The sequence below is a fragment of the Plasmodium cynomolgi genome, chromosome 11 (genome assembly GCF_000321355.1).
Source record: "Plasmodium cynomolgi strain B DNA, chromosome 11, whole genome shotgun sequence".
NCBI classification, from domain to species: Eukaryota; Apicomplexa; class Aconoidasida; order Haemosporida; family Plasmodiidae; genus Plasmodium; species Plasmodium cynomolgi.
The window spans coordinates 832,697-851,893 of record NC_020404.1 but is presented as its reverse complement, the minus strand read 5'-3'; the positions used below and the strand labels follow the sequence as shown (position 1 = coordinate 851,893).

Here is a 19,197-nt window from a genome sequence, read left to right as displayed (position 1 = left end):
GGCAGGCCAAATCAAAGGCGAAAAAAAGGAAAAATTAATACACGGGGAAAAGGATCCCCACGACTGTTGTACGTTTAATTGTGACTTTGGAACTGCGCAAAGTTACTTCTATTGTAAATTTTTGATTTTGCAAAAGCGCATCAAAAAAAAATTGATGCGCCTATGTATATTATACATTTATTTATATAATTACTACATGTCTACATTTGCAACCAGCTTTTGTGCGCCTTAATGCAGATATACGCGAACGTACAAAGTACAAGCAAAGCCCACATGTATCCCTATGATATATTGATACAATTTTGTCTTTATGCATGATCATATACCACAGCACAATACATATGTTAGCGCCATGATTTAACAAGCCTGCTTATAAATCCAGGTTTACTGATGCCCCGAGTGCGCCTCTTTACATATGTTTACATATAAAATATATATATACTTTTCCCGTATTTCTATAATTTGAGAAAAAAAAATTTTTGGAAATTTATTTTTCTTTCCATCCTCGTGCGTCAAGTGAAAATATGTACCATGAGGGATTCTTCCTTTTTCGAAATGTACTTATTAGTCACGCATGTCAGTACTGATTGATATGTAACGCGCATATGTACGCCAATAATGCTGCATATATCTATAGCCGACACATTCCCACTAGAGGAATATGTAGAAAAGCATGTGCTTTTGTAAGCATTTGCAATCCCATCATGTACGATTTTTTTAAGTACATTTAGGTTTGCATTTATTTATACAATACCTTTGTATTTGTCTTCATATTTTGTTTCATATTTATCAAATTTTTAGAAAAATGTGACGGAAAATCACATAATTCGTAAAAAAGAACAATTCTTTAAATATATACAATACGACTTTTTTTTTTTTTTTTTGTATTTCGTCATCAACAATCGACTCCCTTTTATCTGTCAGCTTGTGCTTAACATTTGACCACTTGGGGGAGCTATCACACCCGATACCATAATTTTTTTAGCTGATTTTTTATGTGAGTTATAATGTCAATTTTATTTCTTCTGATAGCATTATGGCATCTTTTAATGCCGACATCGTCAGTTTTGGGTTTTACACCATCCATTAGGGATGTAGCCAATGTCTTTCTATCCTCCCCATATAAGATGACATTTATGAATTCAGAAAAAAGGGGTGAAGTCGACAGCGCGCCTTATGAGGGAAGAAAGAAATTGGAAACTCCAGCTGCAGGCGCGGAACGGGAAGAAGCGACTGTAAGGGTTGTCCAGGCGGAGCCGGAGGGGGAAAAGACGCAGGGAGGGGAGGAAGAGAAGAAGGCGGAAGCCCCTAAAACAGGGGTCGCAACAGACGGCAAAGCTGAGGAAGTAGCGGCAACCGAGGATGTAGCAGCAACGACACAGGAAGTAGCGGCAACCGAGGAAGCAGCAACGACACAGGAAGTAGCGGCAACCGAGGAAGCAGTAACCGTCGAGGAATTATCATCAACAGTCGAGGAAGCAGAAACAACCGAGGAAGCAGCAACAGTCGAGGAATTAGAAACAACCGAGGAAGCAGAAACAACCGAGGGAGAAGCTGCACCAGCTGAGGTATCCGAACGCATGCGGAAAAAAGCCAAGGGAAAGTCGAACGAACGGGCGGCCCATGTAGGCAATATCTTGAAGAAAAAAAAGTACAAGTTATTCTCGAAACAAAAACCTAATAAGAATAAAAAAAAAAAAAAGAAAGAACCAAAGGATAAGTCCAAAAAAAAGGACAGGGAGAAATTGCCCACGACTTTTCTACTACCAGGGGTTGGAGGAAGTACACTAATTGCCGAGTACAAAAATGCATTGATCCATAGTTGCAGCAACAATTTGTTAAATTCAAAGCCATTTAGAATATGGATTAGTTTAACTAGACTTTTTTCAATAACATCAAATGTGTACTGTACCTTTGACACCTTGAGGTTACTGTACGACAATGAGAAAAAAATGTATTTTAATCAACCAGGAGTTAACATTACGGTGGAAAATTATGGGCGTCTTAAGGGCATTGATTATTTAGATTACATTAACAATACTGGCATAGGGGTAACAAAATATTATAACACTATAACTTCTCATTTTTTATCTAAGGGTTATGTTGATGGGGAAAGCATCATGGGTGCACCGTACGACTGGCGTTATCCCCTGCACCAACAAGATTACAACCTTTTCAAAGACAGCATAGAAGCAGCTTATGAAAGGAGAAACGGAATGAAGGTAAATGTAGTAGGCCATAGTTTAGGAGGCTTATTTATAAATTATTTCCTAGTGCATATAGTTGATAAAGAATGGAAACAAAAATATTTAAGTTCGATCATGTATATGAGTTCTCCATTTAAGGGTACCGTCAAAACGATTAGGGCTTTACTTCATGGAAACCGTGATTTTGTTTCTTTCAAAATTAAGAATTTGATTAAACTTTCCATATCAGATAGTATGATGAAGGCCATTGGAAATTCAGTAGGTTCTTTGTTTGACCTCATACCATATAAGGAATACTATGACCATGATCAGGTTGTAATTATAATGAATACAGACCCCACCCCGATTGATAAGAATAACATGCAGTCTATTGTGACCACGTGTGGAATATATAATAAAGACTGCTATCTGAACAGAACGGATGTGAAGTTAAAGGTGTATACCTTATCAGATTGGCATGTGCTTCTAAAGGATGACTTGAGGGAAAAGTACAATAATCATAAACAATACAGAGAGAGGCATTTTTCGATGGACCATGGGGTACCTATATATTGTGTATATAGTACCCTTAAAAATAAGAGCACCGATTATTTGCTGTTTTTTCAAAAGGAAAACTTAAATGAGGAACCTGATATTTATTACGGAATAGGTGACGGAACTGTGCCCATCGAAAGTTTAGAAGCATGCAATAATTTTTACAACGCAACAGAGAAGAAACACTTTGAGAATTATAGCCATATCGGTATTTTGCACAATGCGGACACCGTCAAATATGTGTATGATTCGTTGCAGACCATAGGGGGAAACCTGGACGATGTGCGTGAGGATGTTACAGCCAAGGTAGCTTTGCAGGGGAGTGTCGAGGGAGAAGGAAAGGAGCAGATGTTACCCCAAGGAAGTAACGGTGCAGAGAACGAGTTGAGCAAAGTGCCTCAGCAGGGAGGAGGCAACGGAGAAATGACCAACGCGGAGGGGCAGCGCGCCAAGTGACGGAATAAAAGTACTCCACGCACGCGCGCTAAAATTTAAGGATTGTTTACACGGGGATTCCCCAACATCGCCCCTGTTTTTTTTGTAAAAATCGTTATCCTTGTTTTTGTACATAATTAATTCGTCAAATGTTGCCGCCAAACGGGAGACAAGGCGGCATTTATTAATACCCACCGTTAGGGTTACCTCCATTATTGTTGCCTTCGATTTTGTTACCTTTACTACCGTTATCATTATCATCGGCATTTTTTTCTTTGTTGTTGTTGGCACTTTGCGTAGCTACCTGATCGATCCCAGTTTCACCAATCACCCACACGCCGACATGTCTCCTAGGCGACATATCTACTAGCCAACATTTCACCCTACCGATATGCCACCTTAATTAACAACATTTTGCATTACATTTTTAAATCGCTCAACTTCGTTCGCAGTTTGGAGTCCCAATTCCATCCCCATTTGCGAACCTAAGTGCAGAACACACATAACACATTATTACGATTACGTATGTACGTAGGTTTTTTTTTTTTTTTTTACGCATTTGGTACACATAACACTAACACAACGCTTGGTTAACTAATTCTTCATTCATAAAAACTAACAGGCGTATTCTGTGCATGCAGGTATCATCTAGGCTAGGCTGCGTTTTTTCCCCCACCCGTTATCTGCACACGCATGGTGGTACCAGTAATCAAAGGTACTAGCACATACGCACTCTTCTTTTAAAAGATGAGGAAAATTTGCCCCGGAAGGTGAATTCCTAATAAATGTGTAGCTGCAATACTTCACTGCTGAAACTCCGAAAGAAGCAGGTTTCACATGCCTTGTGCTGCAAAAGGAAAGGAGCCTTTTAACCGTTTTGCAGCATCAGCAGTGGTGGTGCTACAAGCACAAAAAAAGGGATCATAGGGCGCTATCCTCTTTAAACGATTAACGTTAACGAGTCGTTGCTAAGCCGCTATATGATAGCCATTCCGCGGCCAGTACACTTATACCCATAAAAAGCTCACTGCTTGTTTGCATGCCCAGCGGGGAGATATCTGCTATTTTTTTTTTTTAAACCCATCTAGGTGTAGGAGGAACAGAGGGCTCATTGATTTTTCGAAAATTTTCTAAGCCAGTTGTGAGGTAGGGTGAAAAAGTAGAACGTGAAAAGGGGAATCATTTATAAAGCAATGAGCATATTCCCATATGCCTAATCGGCATATATGTAAAGATGCACATGGGATATGTGCACATCTATACACAGTTGAGCAAAATAGGGAACTCGGGAATGAAGATGTGGAGAAAAAGCGAAATTGACAGTGATTCCAAATGGTGGTAGTAGGCTAACAAGCGACAGGTATCATTTATGTTCTGTTGTGTGTATGCATGTGAATGATAATAAAACGCTTATGCTTTTATATCTATCTCATCATGTGTGGAGGGAAGAAAAATTAAAAAAAAGAAAAAAGAAAAAAACAAAAAACCTATAATAAATCCCACGGCGGGGACGTAAACAAAACAATTTTCGCATAAAGTGTTAATTCATGACGTAAAAATACTCATGCATGTATACACTCGCTCCGCGGTAGTGGCGTAATAGGCCTCAATAGTAGTAACTATGTGGTAGGAGGGACAAAAAAAATATACCGCTACGGTTTAAGATATGCACTGCCCTCGGCGCCTCTTCGATCTCACTTTTTTCCTGCGCTCATGTAGAAGCAATTATATATATATAGAGAGAGAAAGAAGGCAATTGCAAAATACTTGCAAATGTGCGCGAACTTTATTGCATAGGCGTAAAGCGTGCGTATAAACGCGGTGCACAGCAAAGTAAACTAATAAACTAAAACTAAGCACTTAAAAACTAAGAAAAAAGGGAACGAAAAAGAATAACGGAAGAAAGGAAGAAAGCAAAAACTGAAGCGGTTAAACACAGAATATAAAAAAAGCAAAACATATGCAGTGACAAAACGAACCGGCGAACCGAAACTAACGAAACCAACGAATCCAGCGAATCCAACCAATCCAACGAAACTAACGAAGCGAAACAAAATAATTTAGAAAACGAAATAATAAATGTGAATGGAAACATTTTATTCCTTTAAAAAAAAAAACAACGCATATATGAAACAAATGCAAAGCGATAGAAAAAACACCTTTGCAAAAAGTGCTTAAGGTAAAAACGCTGAAAATATAGAAATCTAAAGCAAAATTAAAAAATACGAAAATATGCTTTGGTTAAGCGAAGCACTTGTTTTAAGTGCAAAAAAAAAAAAATAAATAATAATAACAAAAAAAAGTAAAAAAAAAAGCAAAAAAAATAAGTAAAAAAAATATATAAAATAAGTTAATAGCATTTTTTCAAGCAGCTTGCTGCGAAGGCAAACATACACTAAGTTAGAAACCCATCTACGCATCCACTAAAATGGTAAAAGTGTCAACTGCGATGTTTTAATTTTCTGGCCATTTTTTATTTCTTTTGTGCTGTTTAACAGTAGAAAGGAAGAGAGAGGGAGAGTACGCAAAAGGGATAGCAGATCGCGCAGCATTAGCTACCTTAACCTATGCACATGCGCGTGCTCATGCCCGTCGCGTACATGCTCGTGATTATGCCCTCCCATGCAAACGCATGCTTCATAGAACCCACATGCAAGCATACACTTACTCACAAAAACACATGCGTGAAGAGTTGCCCCTTTTGTACAAACTAATTGCTAAGAGAGCATTGCGAGCCCTCCTGCTACTCGACTGAAAGTGAATCTTCTAACCATCAGAAGTAGCAGGCGAAGTAGGACGTTACAGCAGGGGGGGGGAAAAAAAAAGAATCCGGAGAGGAAACGACAAAGACTGTACTACTAAAGAGATAAAAAAAAAAAAAGGAAAATAACGTAACGTACAGGTAAGCATAGTACAATACGGAGAAGGAAAATCCATTTGTGTACCCCTTTTTTTACTAGTGGAGGATTTCCTTTCCATTGCCCCCCTGAATTTTAAGAAGAAAGGGAAAGTGTGTAGGCTTATACAGAAGCCCCCACTTCTCCCCCATAAGGCAAAGAGACAAACGTAGCGAAGGGGCGAACGAGACAAACGTAACGAAGGGGCGAACGAGACAAACGCAACGAAGGGGCGAACGAGACAAACACAGCAAACGAGGGAAGTACAAAACTTTTTTAAACACTCTCACCCAAAATGAGTAACACAAATAAGAGCGAATTGGTAAAGGAAAAGAAGGAAGGAAGCAGCTCCAACACGACGAAAACCCTGTGGGTAGGAGACCTAGACAAAATAAAAGACGAAGTGGTAGATGAGAACTATATCATATACTGTATGTTTTACGAATTTGCCGAAGATATAATAAATGTAAAATTATGCAAGGAGAAAAACTCGCAAAAATATTCCTATGCATTTATAGAATTCACCAATTATGACATCGCCAAGTACTGCTTTGATAATTTAAACGGTAAATGGATACCTGGAAGGATACACAAGTTCAAGTTGAACTGGGCCAAATACAATGTGAGTGATGATGTTAATACGACTGAGAAGAGCCTAGACGTTGAGCTGGATGATAAGGGCACATATTCTATATACGTTGGGGGGCTCCCCAAAGGGACAACAAAGGAAGAAATCGAAACGCTTTTTTCTCGCTTTTACTCTAGTATCTGCTTCGTTAAGATGATTAAAAATACGCAGAAAAATCAAAATAGAATATACTGCTTTATTCATTTTTTTAATCACGATGAATGTATTAGAGCTTTAACCGAAATGGATGGTCATGATTTTAAGGGCTGTAAAATTAAGGTGAGCAAATCCAATGGGGCAAAAATTGGAAAGGGGGGCGGAGAGGGAAATAATTACTACTACAAAAATAACAATTATCAAATGCACATGAACAGCTTGAAAGGAATGAACATGGGGAGCTACAATGTGGGCGCGTATGGCGGCAACTACCCACAGGGAGGCTACACGCAGGGCAACTACCCACAGGGAAGTTACAACCAGGCAGGCTACCCACAGGGGAACTACAACCAAGCCAACTACAACGCGCACAGCGGTAACGGAAGCGGCGGCAACAACAACAACAACAACAACGGGTGGACCAGCAACAACCCCCCTAACTGTGGCAGCAACAGTAGTAAGGTAGCGAACAACCAGGCGGATGAAGAAGAAAATAAGAACGTCTCTGCAGCGGGAGTAGCAGCTCCTGCTGGGGTGCCCACTGGGGGAGATCCCAACAAAAACTACTACATGTACTACCACAACGTAAACAGCGAACTGAACAATCCCTATAAGGTAAACTACTACGATCACCTAAGCTCCAATGTCACTTCCTACCCTGCGTACAGCACCACAGCAAACCATGGGACGACTAACCTCTCGTATAATTCGAACAGCTACGGTAGTGAGATGAACTACTACACTGGTCAAATGACTCAAATGACGCAACTAGCACAAATGGCACAAATGAGCAACTACGGAAACGATGTCAATCACACGAGTAACTTCCCCGGGAGCAATGGACAAGTGAGCAACTACACCTCGGAATTTAATTGCATCACTAATTATAATCTCACCCCTGGAAAGGAGGATGAACATAATCTTATAAATTATAGAATGGGGAACGTAAATTATCCTTCTGCTGTTAACAATGAGCATGCTGATGATGGGGTGAAAAACATGGCACATGAAAAAAAGGAAGGAAATGGGAACTTAAAAAATGAAGATATGTCGGCCGATGATAATATAATAAATAATATGACGAAAAAAAACGAAATGATGGAAGGGAATCTAAACAGCATGAACCACGCGTATGGGCTAAACTTTTACAACCACCCCTTCCCAAACAACGAATATAGTAACAATGGCTTAAACCAAATGAGTCTTAACAAGAGTAACACAAATGACGAAATCAACTATAATGGCAGCATGGGGACTTGTAACCCCAACGATATGAGCGGCGCCAATAATTATTACTATGATGGGGACGCACAGAACATCAAAGGAAGAAGCAACAACGGCAGAAGCAGCAACAGGGATAAGAACAATAACCGAAATCATAGCAACACTAACAACAGTACGAACAATGGAAGTGTAGACAACAACGAGACCATTGACAATGAACAGAGTGTTCACAACAATGACACTGTCGATAATGACCACAGCGATCGCAAGGTTGACAGCAACGATGAGGATAATAAGTGAGCCAGGGTTCGAGATGAGCAGTTTGAGCCTTTTAATGCTTATTAAGATCCGCAAGGGAATAGACGATGGGAGGGCGTTCCTCTATAGGGAAAACTGCGGGGTTAGTGCCAGAATTCACGAGAGATTAGTGTTTGTAAGAAGCTACCGGTGGGGGGGTAATTTGTAAGAGCGAATCCGTAATCTCGTGTCCATTGACGGAAGTTCACCGTGTAAAGTTTCTTACTGAATGCGATTCAGTCTGTCACGCATTCAAGTCGAAAAAGTTTGCAGGGCATCCTTCGACACGCGTTGTCACCATGAGCTACGGGAGGGATTGCTTGGCGAGGAGCACGCGTGGGCACGCGTGCACACTCGTACAGACACTCTCACGGGTGGCACTTATCCGTAATGATTAGCCTCTATTCCGCGGATGAAGCTTTGCTTACACGGCCGACTGCCAAATGAGCGCTCACGAGTAGGTCCAACGCGCCACTCTATAACGAAGTACTGAAAACGGAGGCCGCACATAACCCCATGTGTGCACATGTAAATGCAGGCATACGTTTGTGCATGTGTGTGCAGGAAATATTCTTCCACCGTTAACAGATCGTAGAAGCCGCCAAGGATTGCTCACGGACGCCACGTCATAGTACTACACTTCCAGATAATGTGTGTCCCCCTCCATTTAGACGAAGAACGTTCAGTTCGTATTTGCACATCTGTGAGCGCCCCTCCCGCAAAGTAATATGTAGAGTAGTGTACCAATAAATAACCTATGCATAGGAACCGATCCACGAGAGAAAACTTCAGTTAGAGTAATATTCACGGGTGCGTAGCTTGCGTGAAGGCACATATATATGTGTATATACACTTTACGAATGCTATGTGCCCACTTTTTTTTTTTTTTTTTTAATAACCGACATGATTTTACTAGCCGATGCATATCTCAGCACTTTTTTGTAGTTAATACGTTTCCGTGCTACAAGCGCGAACCACTTTCCACGTACTTGCATCTGTACGGTATGTACACTTCGCATGTATGATTACACCGGATGCAACATAGTATAACACCCCCATGCCACAACACTGTTGACTCCCTCCCCCTCCCAGTTATCTTATTTGTTTCCATAGTTTTGTTTAATTTTTAATAATTTTTCCTTCCCTATTTTTTCCTTCTTCATTTTTGCCCCTTGATTTTTACCCTCTTTATTTTTGCCCTGTTCACTTTTGCCCTGTTCACTTTTGCCCTGTTCACTTTTGCCCTGTTCACTTTTGCCCTGTTCACTTTTGCCTTCTTTAATTTTCCTTTCCTAACATTTCCTTCCCTTATTTTTTCTCTCCCTCCCCTTTACTACACGCATTAAGTGTACCGCTTGTGCTTTTTTTACAACAAGAAATTTTGCATTGTCATTTTGATATGTAGAATATGCTATTAAGCGGTAAGGTATAAATGCGCATACGAAATTGCAAAGCGTTTTTATGTGACTCACTGATATTTTTTTCCTTCACCCAGACGGCTCCACTTTTCATAGTTCGTCAATTCTTTTGTTAATTTCGTTGCCCTTGTGGGTTTTTTTTTTTTCACGCACACAACGCTTCTTATACGTGTCACTCCAAACACAGGGCACTCCAGCCCACATAGACCGAACTTATTACCTACCAATGCTTAGCAACATCCCGAACGGTGCGTTTGATTTATTTTCTTTAACTTTGCCCTGTTGCGAGTTATTCCAATGAGGGAAAAAACAAGTGCACATTGAAAACGTCGTTGTATACAAAAAAATATAAAGACATGAGCACCGCGCAATGGGGGCTGTCCCAATGTGTGTCACGCGGAAGGCAGAAATGAATGGGGAAATACGCCCGGCGAGGGAAAATACGCCTCATGGGGGGGAATCCTCCAGATGCGCGAAAAACGCCCTCAGGGCGAAGCGCACCCTCCCCTTCGTTAAAAAATTAAAATTAAGGCAGTACTGATGACAGAAAAAAAACCCATGAAGGAGAAAAAGCATAACATGCAAAGGGTTGAATATCGCTCCAGCTTGTTCTTTACATTATGCCTATTTTTAAAGTAAATCAAATTGGGTAAAAGGCTAAAAGGGATGGGGAAAGGAGGGGAAAAAAAAGAAAAAAGGTGACATGGTAAAATATGAATGGCAGCAGAACGTACGGATGCGGTTCTAACAGAGGGCATATGAAAACACACATGTGGGAGGTGACAACAACAATTGGAATCACTTTTTTCCTCTTTATTCTACCCAAATGGTTTGGGGATCCTTACCAGGATATCAGCGTAGACATGATTCCTCCTCCTATGCCAATAACATTGGATAACCTTTTAACATTAAACGCTATAAGGGCGCATATAATGGTGACAGAAATGGAGATGATTTTTCGCTGAGTTTTGTCCTCCGCTTGCGATTCCGTTGTGCTCGAATTTTCTGTCAAATTATCAAGGGCATTTTCCTCAAAGGGGTTGGCCTCATCCTCGCGTAAAAAGGTGGATAAGCTAGCCATGTACCTATTCCTTCTCGATACATACACGTAAAATTTAAGAAACATATTACGAGCGGATAAGTACAATGATAGTAAGCTTGAATAGGACCCCATAAAATTTAACGGAACGGAAAAAAACGTTATTGATAGGAGAAATTTACATAAAAGTATGGATATATTTGTGTCTTCATAATTCAATATGATGTTATCAGTGGTCGTGGTTAGGAAGGACAAATATCCTACAAGCCCAAAGAGAGTGTAAAAAATAATTTGCAATAGAACACTCCTGTACGCTGATTTTGTTAATCTCTTGTGAGTCGGCTGATTAAATTGTCCAGCTATAAAACATGCATTTGGTTGTTGCGAAAAGGAAAATAACAAAATATTGAAGCATTTGAAAAAATGCTTATCCATGTTGAATAGCACTATATCCTTGTTAATCAATATGGTGTAGTAATCTGGTGCCTGCCATCCTATCGTTAATACCGTTATCGTTAAGGAGCATAAGGAAAATATCAAAAACGAGTTTAGAGACCCCACCTGGTCGCGAAATGTTATAGGTACTATCAGTACACACACTAGTGTAATCAAAAAGGTGTGGTTATAAAAAAAGGATGGGAAATCAAAAACGTACAATATGCTACTTAAAAAATTACTTATTAGTATCAATATCAAAATATAACTGGAGAGAAAACCAAACGTCAGCCCCAAGTCGATGATAATCTTGTGGTACTTATGTCCTATTTTTTTTAGCAAATTTCCATATACAAATGTGTTATGTTCTAGGGATGACAAACATAGAATGTTCGTCGTGACGTAGGATTCCAAGGCGTTTAGAAGTATCAACAGTAGACTTAATATTATCCCTAACTTTGAAAATACATATGGTATGGAGAGAAAGCCAACTCCTATGGCTGTACATATAAAGAGAACTGTGCTTGCGCGTACACCCCCAGGGGTGAAACGACTAAATGTTCTTCTCTTCCAATTTTTTTTCCTTTTTTTCTTCTTCATCATCTTCTGGATTCTTTTCATTTTCTCCCACATCAACAATGGTACTATTTTGATTATCATAATTTTCATGTACATTCCTTTCTTGGTAATTTTTTTTCATATCCTTTACATCATTATTGTTATCCTGGCCATAGGAACCATCGCCCTCTGCCCCCTCATCCATATCATCATCCCCCAAATTAACATATGGGCTTGTTTTCAAATTGTTTCCCTGCATATCGGAGTTGTTTTTCCCCATGTTATTTTCATACTTCTTCTGTTTGTTTTTTTTTTTGTTCGATGAAAATAGGTTGCTCGTATTGTTTTTGCTTGGAGTGTTCGCGCTGTTTTCTTTTACTTCATCACCCTCGCGCGCATTTGCGCTATGCACTTCTCCACTTGGGGCACCTGCAGGGTCTGATTTTGTTTGATCATCCTTGCTGCCCACCTTTTTGGGGTTCCCTTTCTTGGAGCGTTTCTCACCTTTTTTAAAATTGTTTTTATTCTCTCCTATTCCATTTTCATTCATTTTATAAAAATAGGAAAACTGCACGGGGCGATGCGATGGTGTCGGGGGTGGAGCGGTTGCGCCGTTAATATGAGCATAAGCACAAGCATAAGCGTGCGCACGAGCAGCCGGTTAGGCAGCCGGTTAGGCAGCCGGTTAAGCAGTCGGCTAAGCAGTCGACTAAGTAGCCGGCTAAGCAGTCGACTAAGCAGCCGGCTAAGCAGTCGACTAAGCAATCGGTCAACCAAGTGGTCACGTCGATGGGCGCGCACGGGAATTACCTGCCAGTTTATGCGATGCGGCGCGCTCGTCAACCGGTTCGGAAGAAGGAAGGATAATCACTGCTCTCAGATGGCCACATAAACTTATCTATACTATGGCCCTACTGTAGGTCAAATAAAACAAGCCTTACACTAACGAACTTTAATGATAAGTAAAAAATATATGTGAAAATAAAAATACAAAATATAGAACCGTAAAATTAATAGTATATAAATTAAAAACTATTCATATGGAAAGCAAAAGGGAAGTTATATTTAATGCGAGATGAATGGAGGTGTAGGAATGGCAGTCAAGTAAAGCAGTTCGATCGAAGTGCCTTTCGGCTTAGCACTAATAACATGTACGCACGTACATTTAAACATTAATATAAATATAAGCATAAGCATATAGTAATACCGATCAGGTTTGAAATGAACAGATGGATGGTAGATACAGAGGGGGGGATATTTCATAGGGCAAAAATTACGAGCGAGGTTTAGGCCATGTGAAAGGGGGGCTTCGTACAAATGAGGGGAGAAAGCATGGATGAAAATAAATCACATGCATGCTAACGAGGGCTTGTGACATAACGTAGGAGTGGCGATAGATATACATAGGTAAAAATCAGTACTACATATATATATATGTATATATTATGTAGTAGTTATATAAGCATTTCACCGTAATTTTTTTGCAAAACATCAAGGGGGGAAAAAAATCGAGTTTGTTCATCATACAGTAAAAGAAAAACGCAGAAGAAACATCATATTTGTAGCAATGGCAATTTGGGCAAACTTTGTAATTATATTATTTCCTTAACTTTCGAGTGAAACGAAGGGACACTGTGGTTCGTCTGTGAGTAACTATAGGAGTAACCTTTTTTTATAGGCAACATAACATCAGTTTTATTTTTATCACAAATTAAAAAAAAACGCCAGGGAGAAAAAAAAAAAAATATGCAGAACAGGCCAACGGTGAAATTTCGTTCGAGTAACCTTTTATGCCATAAAAACTGAAGCTCTACCTCACGCCGTGCGTGACTTCAATTGACGATTTAGAAATTGGCGAAGCGGGTGTTCTGTTTTGCATATATATATATATATATTGTACAGATAAATATATTTTTCATGCGATGATTTTTTAAAACGCCGGTTATGATGCTACCTGTTTATGTACTTTGCAACAAAGATAACACTTTTTTTTCCACCTTTTGGTTTCCGCGGTTGTTTGTGGCGCTCATTTTCATTTTGCTGCTTTTTTTAATCCTATATTTTACATAATTTTCAAGAAAATGTGGCCTTTACATATTTAAAACCACTTTGACATTCCCCCCTTGCGCCATGAAACGGAAAATAAAAAAAAAAAGATAAAATAAAAGAGGGAGAAGCCTATCCAGTTTTGCAACAAAATTGACACCTTTGTTGATTGCGCATTTGCAGAAAATGGGGAAAAGGGGCTTCTGGTAAACAGCAGCCGTTTTGTTAACTCGTACATATATGTATGCATATATGTGCATGTACATGTATATGCTTGCCTTTTTTTTTTGTCGTATGTTACTTTTTTTCCCTTTTTTCCTTTTCTTCCTTTTCTTCCCCTTCCTTTTTTTGTTTCTCCTTTTTTAAAAATTTGGTTTTAATTCGCCAAAATGAAGAGCATTTTGGGTCACTTCCGCATTTTGAGCATACCTGTGGAGGATAACCCCCTTACAACCATAAATGTAAAAGCGTAAATGATTAAAAAAAAAGTTACATGCATGTGTATTCTTGCACATCCCACGTGGAAATAACACCACGTAGAATGGCAATTGAATGCTGTTTGCAAAACTGCCGTGTAGATATGTCAGCAAAGGATAAACGGTCGCATTTACTTGTCTCGTGTGCACAGTATATTTATACATATAATACATATATAAGGGCGCTGTCAATTTCTTATGCGCACCACCCTTTACCCCTTCGCAGCTGTTTGTAGCCAACTGCAAAGACATTTCAGACTATGACAACGCGCAGAGCGACGCGCTGTGCGCAGCGGCACTGGATAACATCGTGAGCGAGGAAGATTTAAAGAGATTTTTTTCCAATTTTGGAAAAATAAACTCTTTTACCGTTATAGAGAAAAAGCATTTATCGAAAAATTTTAAAAAATTTGCCTATTGTGCGTATATAACATATCGAGAAAAAAATGTGGTTGAAATTATTTTGACGTACTCCATTAAGATGGATGATTATTTTAAAAGCAGTGTGCAGTCACCGTACTTCATAAATTTGGAAAAAAAAAAATTCGCGTACTACATAAAAATGTATTATGAAAATTATTATGACTTATATAATGAGAGGAAGATAATTATTAACGAAATTTCAAAGATAAATAAAGAAAATAATAAGGGGAAGAAAAAATTAGGCCTTGTAGACGAGGATGGATTTACGGTCGTTCAAAGGGTTGCGGACAAACCTGAATTCATCAACTCAGTTTTCGTGCCAGCAAATGATAAATTCAGTTATTTAAAGAGGGAAAGGAAAACGAAAATTCATGAGAATTTTTACCTTTTTCAAAAGAAGGAGAGCATAAGAAACGCCGGAGAGCTTTTGGCGAAAAAGAAAAATAAGCAAAAAAAAATTTAAGTCAGAAAATGTGCACGCAGGAGGAAGGGAACGACGAATTTCCGTGAAGCCATGTGGATAGGAGAAAGCGCCATCAAACAAGTGAATATGGAATGAGGCCTTCGAAGCAATACAAAAAAAGTTTGTGCAAAATGCACCAACATGATTGCAACAAATGTTGTAAAAACTGTTTCTAATGGAAAACTCAATTCAGTTAACCAAAAATGGAGAGAAAAAAGGAAAACATTTTTAAAATACATGTTAAATTGTGAAAAATGCCCCAATTTTTACAACATCTTTTGCACACAAAGATGCATTTTCCTTTTTTCGATAATGAGATTATGCCATAACGTGGTTGTCGGTTATTTTATTTTATTTTATTTATTTTTTTTTTTTTGTTTATAAAACTTTTAAAATTTTGTTTATGATTATTCAGTCATTTTTAAAGATGTCTTTCTTTGAAGACATGATCACCTTGGGAATTTCCCCAATTTGGAAGGGCGATAAAAGATGGTTAACGCTACCCTTTGGGGGAAGGGGTGAACAATATGCGCATAAGCACCTATGTATCAGCGCCTACTTCACGAAGTGGCAATTTTGAGAAAATTTAAAAATGAAATATGCACACAGTTTGGTATACCTGTAAGGCTTATCGACACCCTAAATGTTGGTAAAGCTGTACTATTCTGATTGTCTAAGACATGAAAATAGCCACAACGTGTAACACGCGTTAGCCAGCGAACTTAACGTACATATATGGCCTAAATTGTTTAGACACGATCTGAGAAAAGTTTTGCGCAGTGGGGATTATCAGCATTGAGCATTTCTGCATGCGCGTCGGTGTATATTATACGCAAATAAATACATATATATGTGTACGTGTTGCTTGCATCACCGTGCGCGCACATGCATGCGTGTGTCCGGCTGTCACTCCGTTCATGTTTACCGCGAAGGTTGCTTTCTTTTTAAGGCCAAGAAGTATTGCTGCCAAATGGGACAAACAAAAGGAAGGATTTCAAAAGTTATAAACCCGCATGGACAATTTGGATTTGCCGCATTCGTTTAGCACAATAAACGCAGCACTTAACCAGCCGTTTGTTTTAACAATTGTTTGAAAATGATAAATGATACATTTGGGAGAACTCCTTAAAAGGGGAAAAAGGAAAAAACGTTCAAATGGGATAAACGTTATAATGATCTGCAAGTATGCAATATGTTAGCAGCATTTTTTCCCCCCTTAAATAAGTTGTAAAATTAAAAAATGGAAAAAAAAAAGAAAAAATATATTAGAAAAAGTGGTTATGTATTAAATGTCCCCCTAAAGGAGAATTATGTTTTTAATTTTTGGCTTAATAACATTTCCTCCCCTTATTTTTGTTTTATTTTGCTCTATTTTGCTTTATTTTGCTTTATTTTGCTTTATTTTTTTACTTTTTTGTTCTGTTTTATTTTGCTTTGTTTTGCTTTTTTTCGTTTTGTTCTGGTTTATTTTATTTTGCTTTTTTTTGGTTCTGCTTTATTTTATTTTATTTTGTTTTATTTTTTAATTTCGGAAAAAGGAAAAAGCGGTTGCCATTTTTTACGATTGATGCTTAAATCTGGATTTTGCGGAAAAGGCACAAAACGAATTATTTCTGGTTGCGGCTCACGTATGCATAAAAAAGCAAATACGCCATAGGTACATACATACATATATAATGCGTACAATACAATTACAATACGTATTCCATTTTTTAATTTCGGCTGGAAATGTTTATTCCCTCAAACGAATGCTAAAAAATAGTTAGCTGCTTTTTGTATGCTGTTCTCAAGCTAAGCGCGACTGCATACGTTATCAGGCGAAGGTATAGTTACTGCATCGAATGAAAGCTCTCTTGTATTCTTTCATGGCATACATGGATGAGATGGTGAGTGCTACCTAGATCGCACGTGCGTAAAAATATGTAAATATATAAACATATAAATAAAATATGCTTTTGTATATAAACTTATATGCTTGTGCCTGTATGCATTAATCGCGTGCGCACGGCATAGCCTGGGCGCATATTCCTCTCATACGGGTGGGAATACGCTCACTATACGGCTGTATATGTAAGTATATTATATATATATATTATATATATGGATGGATGCATACGTTATATATGTATATACATATATAAATTATGTACGTAGTATATTTGCCCTATGTATATACTCACGCGCATAATATTCTCGCGGCAACTTTTCGCCGGCCAAATTTTTTCTTCGATCAGAAAATTTTTTTTCAAATTTTTGAACTGAACCAATTTAACGATCAGGATTATAAAATCGCGCGAGCAGTACCCTTTTAAAGGCGTTTTTTTTTTTTTTACTTAAGAAGTATATTTATAAAGTTAAAGGCGTTTTGCATATTTTTTTGCAATTTCGTTTTTTCCCACCTTTTCTGTTCTTTTTCGTTTTTTTAAATGTACATGTTTAATGTACATGTTTATATCTTTAGATGTACTGCGAACATTTATGTTCATATGCATGTACATTTTCACCCCATTTGAAAACCATTTGACAAAATCTCTTTACCACATTTATGCCATTTGTTTGAAGGGAAATGAACGGAAAGAAAAACGCTTCTTTCTGCATTTTTTTTTTACATGTTTGCGCAATGACGAGTGTTTAAGAACCCCCCACCCCGGGTTTTGGATTGTGCTCGATTGTATGAACTGTACATTTTGTTTGCATGGTGCGTACAGGTGATGCGTGGATTCACGTATAAATATATATGCATATGTATATATGTATGTACGTGCGCGTACGTACTTATTCATGTCAACCCCTTTTCACATGCGCCGTGCGCACGTGCACATGCTTTTATGTGGAAAAAGTCTTTAAGACTTAACATTCATGGGTAGCGATATACATAGCGATACCTGGCGATACGTTCCAGTACATATTTCAAGAAGGCAATTTTCAAAATGTAATATAAAAATCTTCCAAATAAAAGAAAAGAGAGTAGTTTTTCAAAAAGAGTAAAAAAAAAAGAAAACAAAAAGATGAGTGAATCACCAAGTGAAAAAGATAAAATGAAAAAGGAAAGACAACAACTTGAGGATAAATCAGAAGGTATACATGACAACGAAAGGGATCTTGTAAGTAGCAAACTCATGAGCATAAAAAAAAATCAAGACTCCGTAAGTGAGAAGTGGAAAAATGAGAAAGAAGCAACTACTAATGTAAAAGACTATTTGCGCGAATTGTTCGGCTACAAAAATATATGTACCCTTAAGGACGACGGTAGTGATGGCCACAAAACATGTCACAATAATACACCAGCCGATTTCCAAATGGATAAAAAGAATTTTTTAAGTGATAGCAACACGGATTTTTCAAAGTTAGAAAGGAAGGGTTCCCTGAATGCGAACTCACCACCCACCAGTTATAACAATAGCATTAACGATAATGTGAAAAGCAGAAACACTAGCAAGGATAGTAATAGGACAAACGGTACTAACAGAAGCAAAGACAAGACACACAGTTGCGTTGTTCAGAAGGGTGGAACAAAACAGGAAATGCGCCGAACAACCGATATCGCAGTAGAAAAGGAGAAACGCCCCAAATTAAAAGCGGAAGAGATGGACCATTCGAAAAGGAACAGGCGTCTTGTTGATCAGCACCACAGTCGTAAAAAGTTCCTCATCGAAAGGGGAAGAAGAACACGAAGCAGTATTGTAAAATGCAGTGACTTTCTAAGTAACAACCGAATAAGTAAGACTCTCTCGCAGAAGGTATTACAGATGAAGAAGCAAATGATTATCAGTGTTGCAGATGACACTTTTGAGATACCAAAATGTAAGAAAAAAATATATTTAAAAAGGTTACGTAGTGACGGGAAAGCTTACCATTCAGATATTGATTACTCCAAAAGGAGCAGTTTTTTTAGTTGTAAATATTTACAAAATTTAAATTTTAATAAAGCAAGAACGGGTAGTAATTTCCCAATGCTGTT

The 19,197-nt window shown here is 38.3% G+C and overlaps 4 protein-coding genes across 4 annotated transcripts; 3 read left to right on the top strand and 1 right to left on the bottom strand.

The window, feature by feature from the left end:
• Window positions 1-1,127: 1,127 nt before the first annotated feature.
• Window positions 1,128-3,197, top strand: PCYB_112870 (phosphatidylcholine-sterol acyltransferase precursor; the record flags this gene model as incomplete). The annotated part of the gene is made up of 2 exons (XM_004223165.1): window positions 1,128-2,051; window positions 2,097-3,197. The coding sequence occupies 2 exons, from the start codon at window positions 1,128-1,130 to the stop codon at window positions 3,195-3,197; spliced, it is 2,025 nt and encodes a 674-aa protein (XP_004223213.1).
• Window positions 3,198-6,368: 3,171 nt separating this feature from the next.
• Window positions 6,369-7,519, top strand: PCYB_112860 (RNA binding function; the record flags this gene model as incomplete). Its single annotated transcript, XM_004223164.1, has 1 exon — window positions 6,369-7,519. A coding segment is annotated over one exon (1,151 nt), but the record flags the coding sequence as incomplete, so codon positions are not given.
• A 3,118-nt stretch (window positions 7,520-10,637) lies between these two features.
• PCYB_112850 (transmembrane amino acid transporter protein) lies at window positions 10,638-12,378 on the bottom strand (the record flags this gene model as incomplete). Its single annotated transcript, XM_004223163.1, has 2 exons — window positions 10,638-11,726; window positions 11,902-12,378. The coding sequence occupies 2 exons, from the start codon at window positions 12,376-12,378 to the stop codon at window positions 10,638-10,640; spliced, it is 1,566 nt and encodes a 521-aa protein (XP_004223211.1).
• A 1,885-nt stretch (window positions 12,379-14,263) lies between these two features.
• PCYB_112840 (hypothetical protein) lies at window positions 14,264-15,236 on the top strand (the record flags this gene model as incomplete). Its single annotated transcript, XM_004223162.1, has 2 exons — window positions 14,264-14,335; window positions 14,577-15,236. The coding sequence occupies 2 exons, from the start codon at window positions 14,264-14,266 to the stop codon at window positions 15,234-15,236; spliced, it is 732 nt and encodes a 243-aa protein (XP_004223210.1).
• Window positions 15,237-19,197: the final 3,961 nt, after the last annotated feature.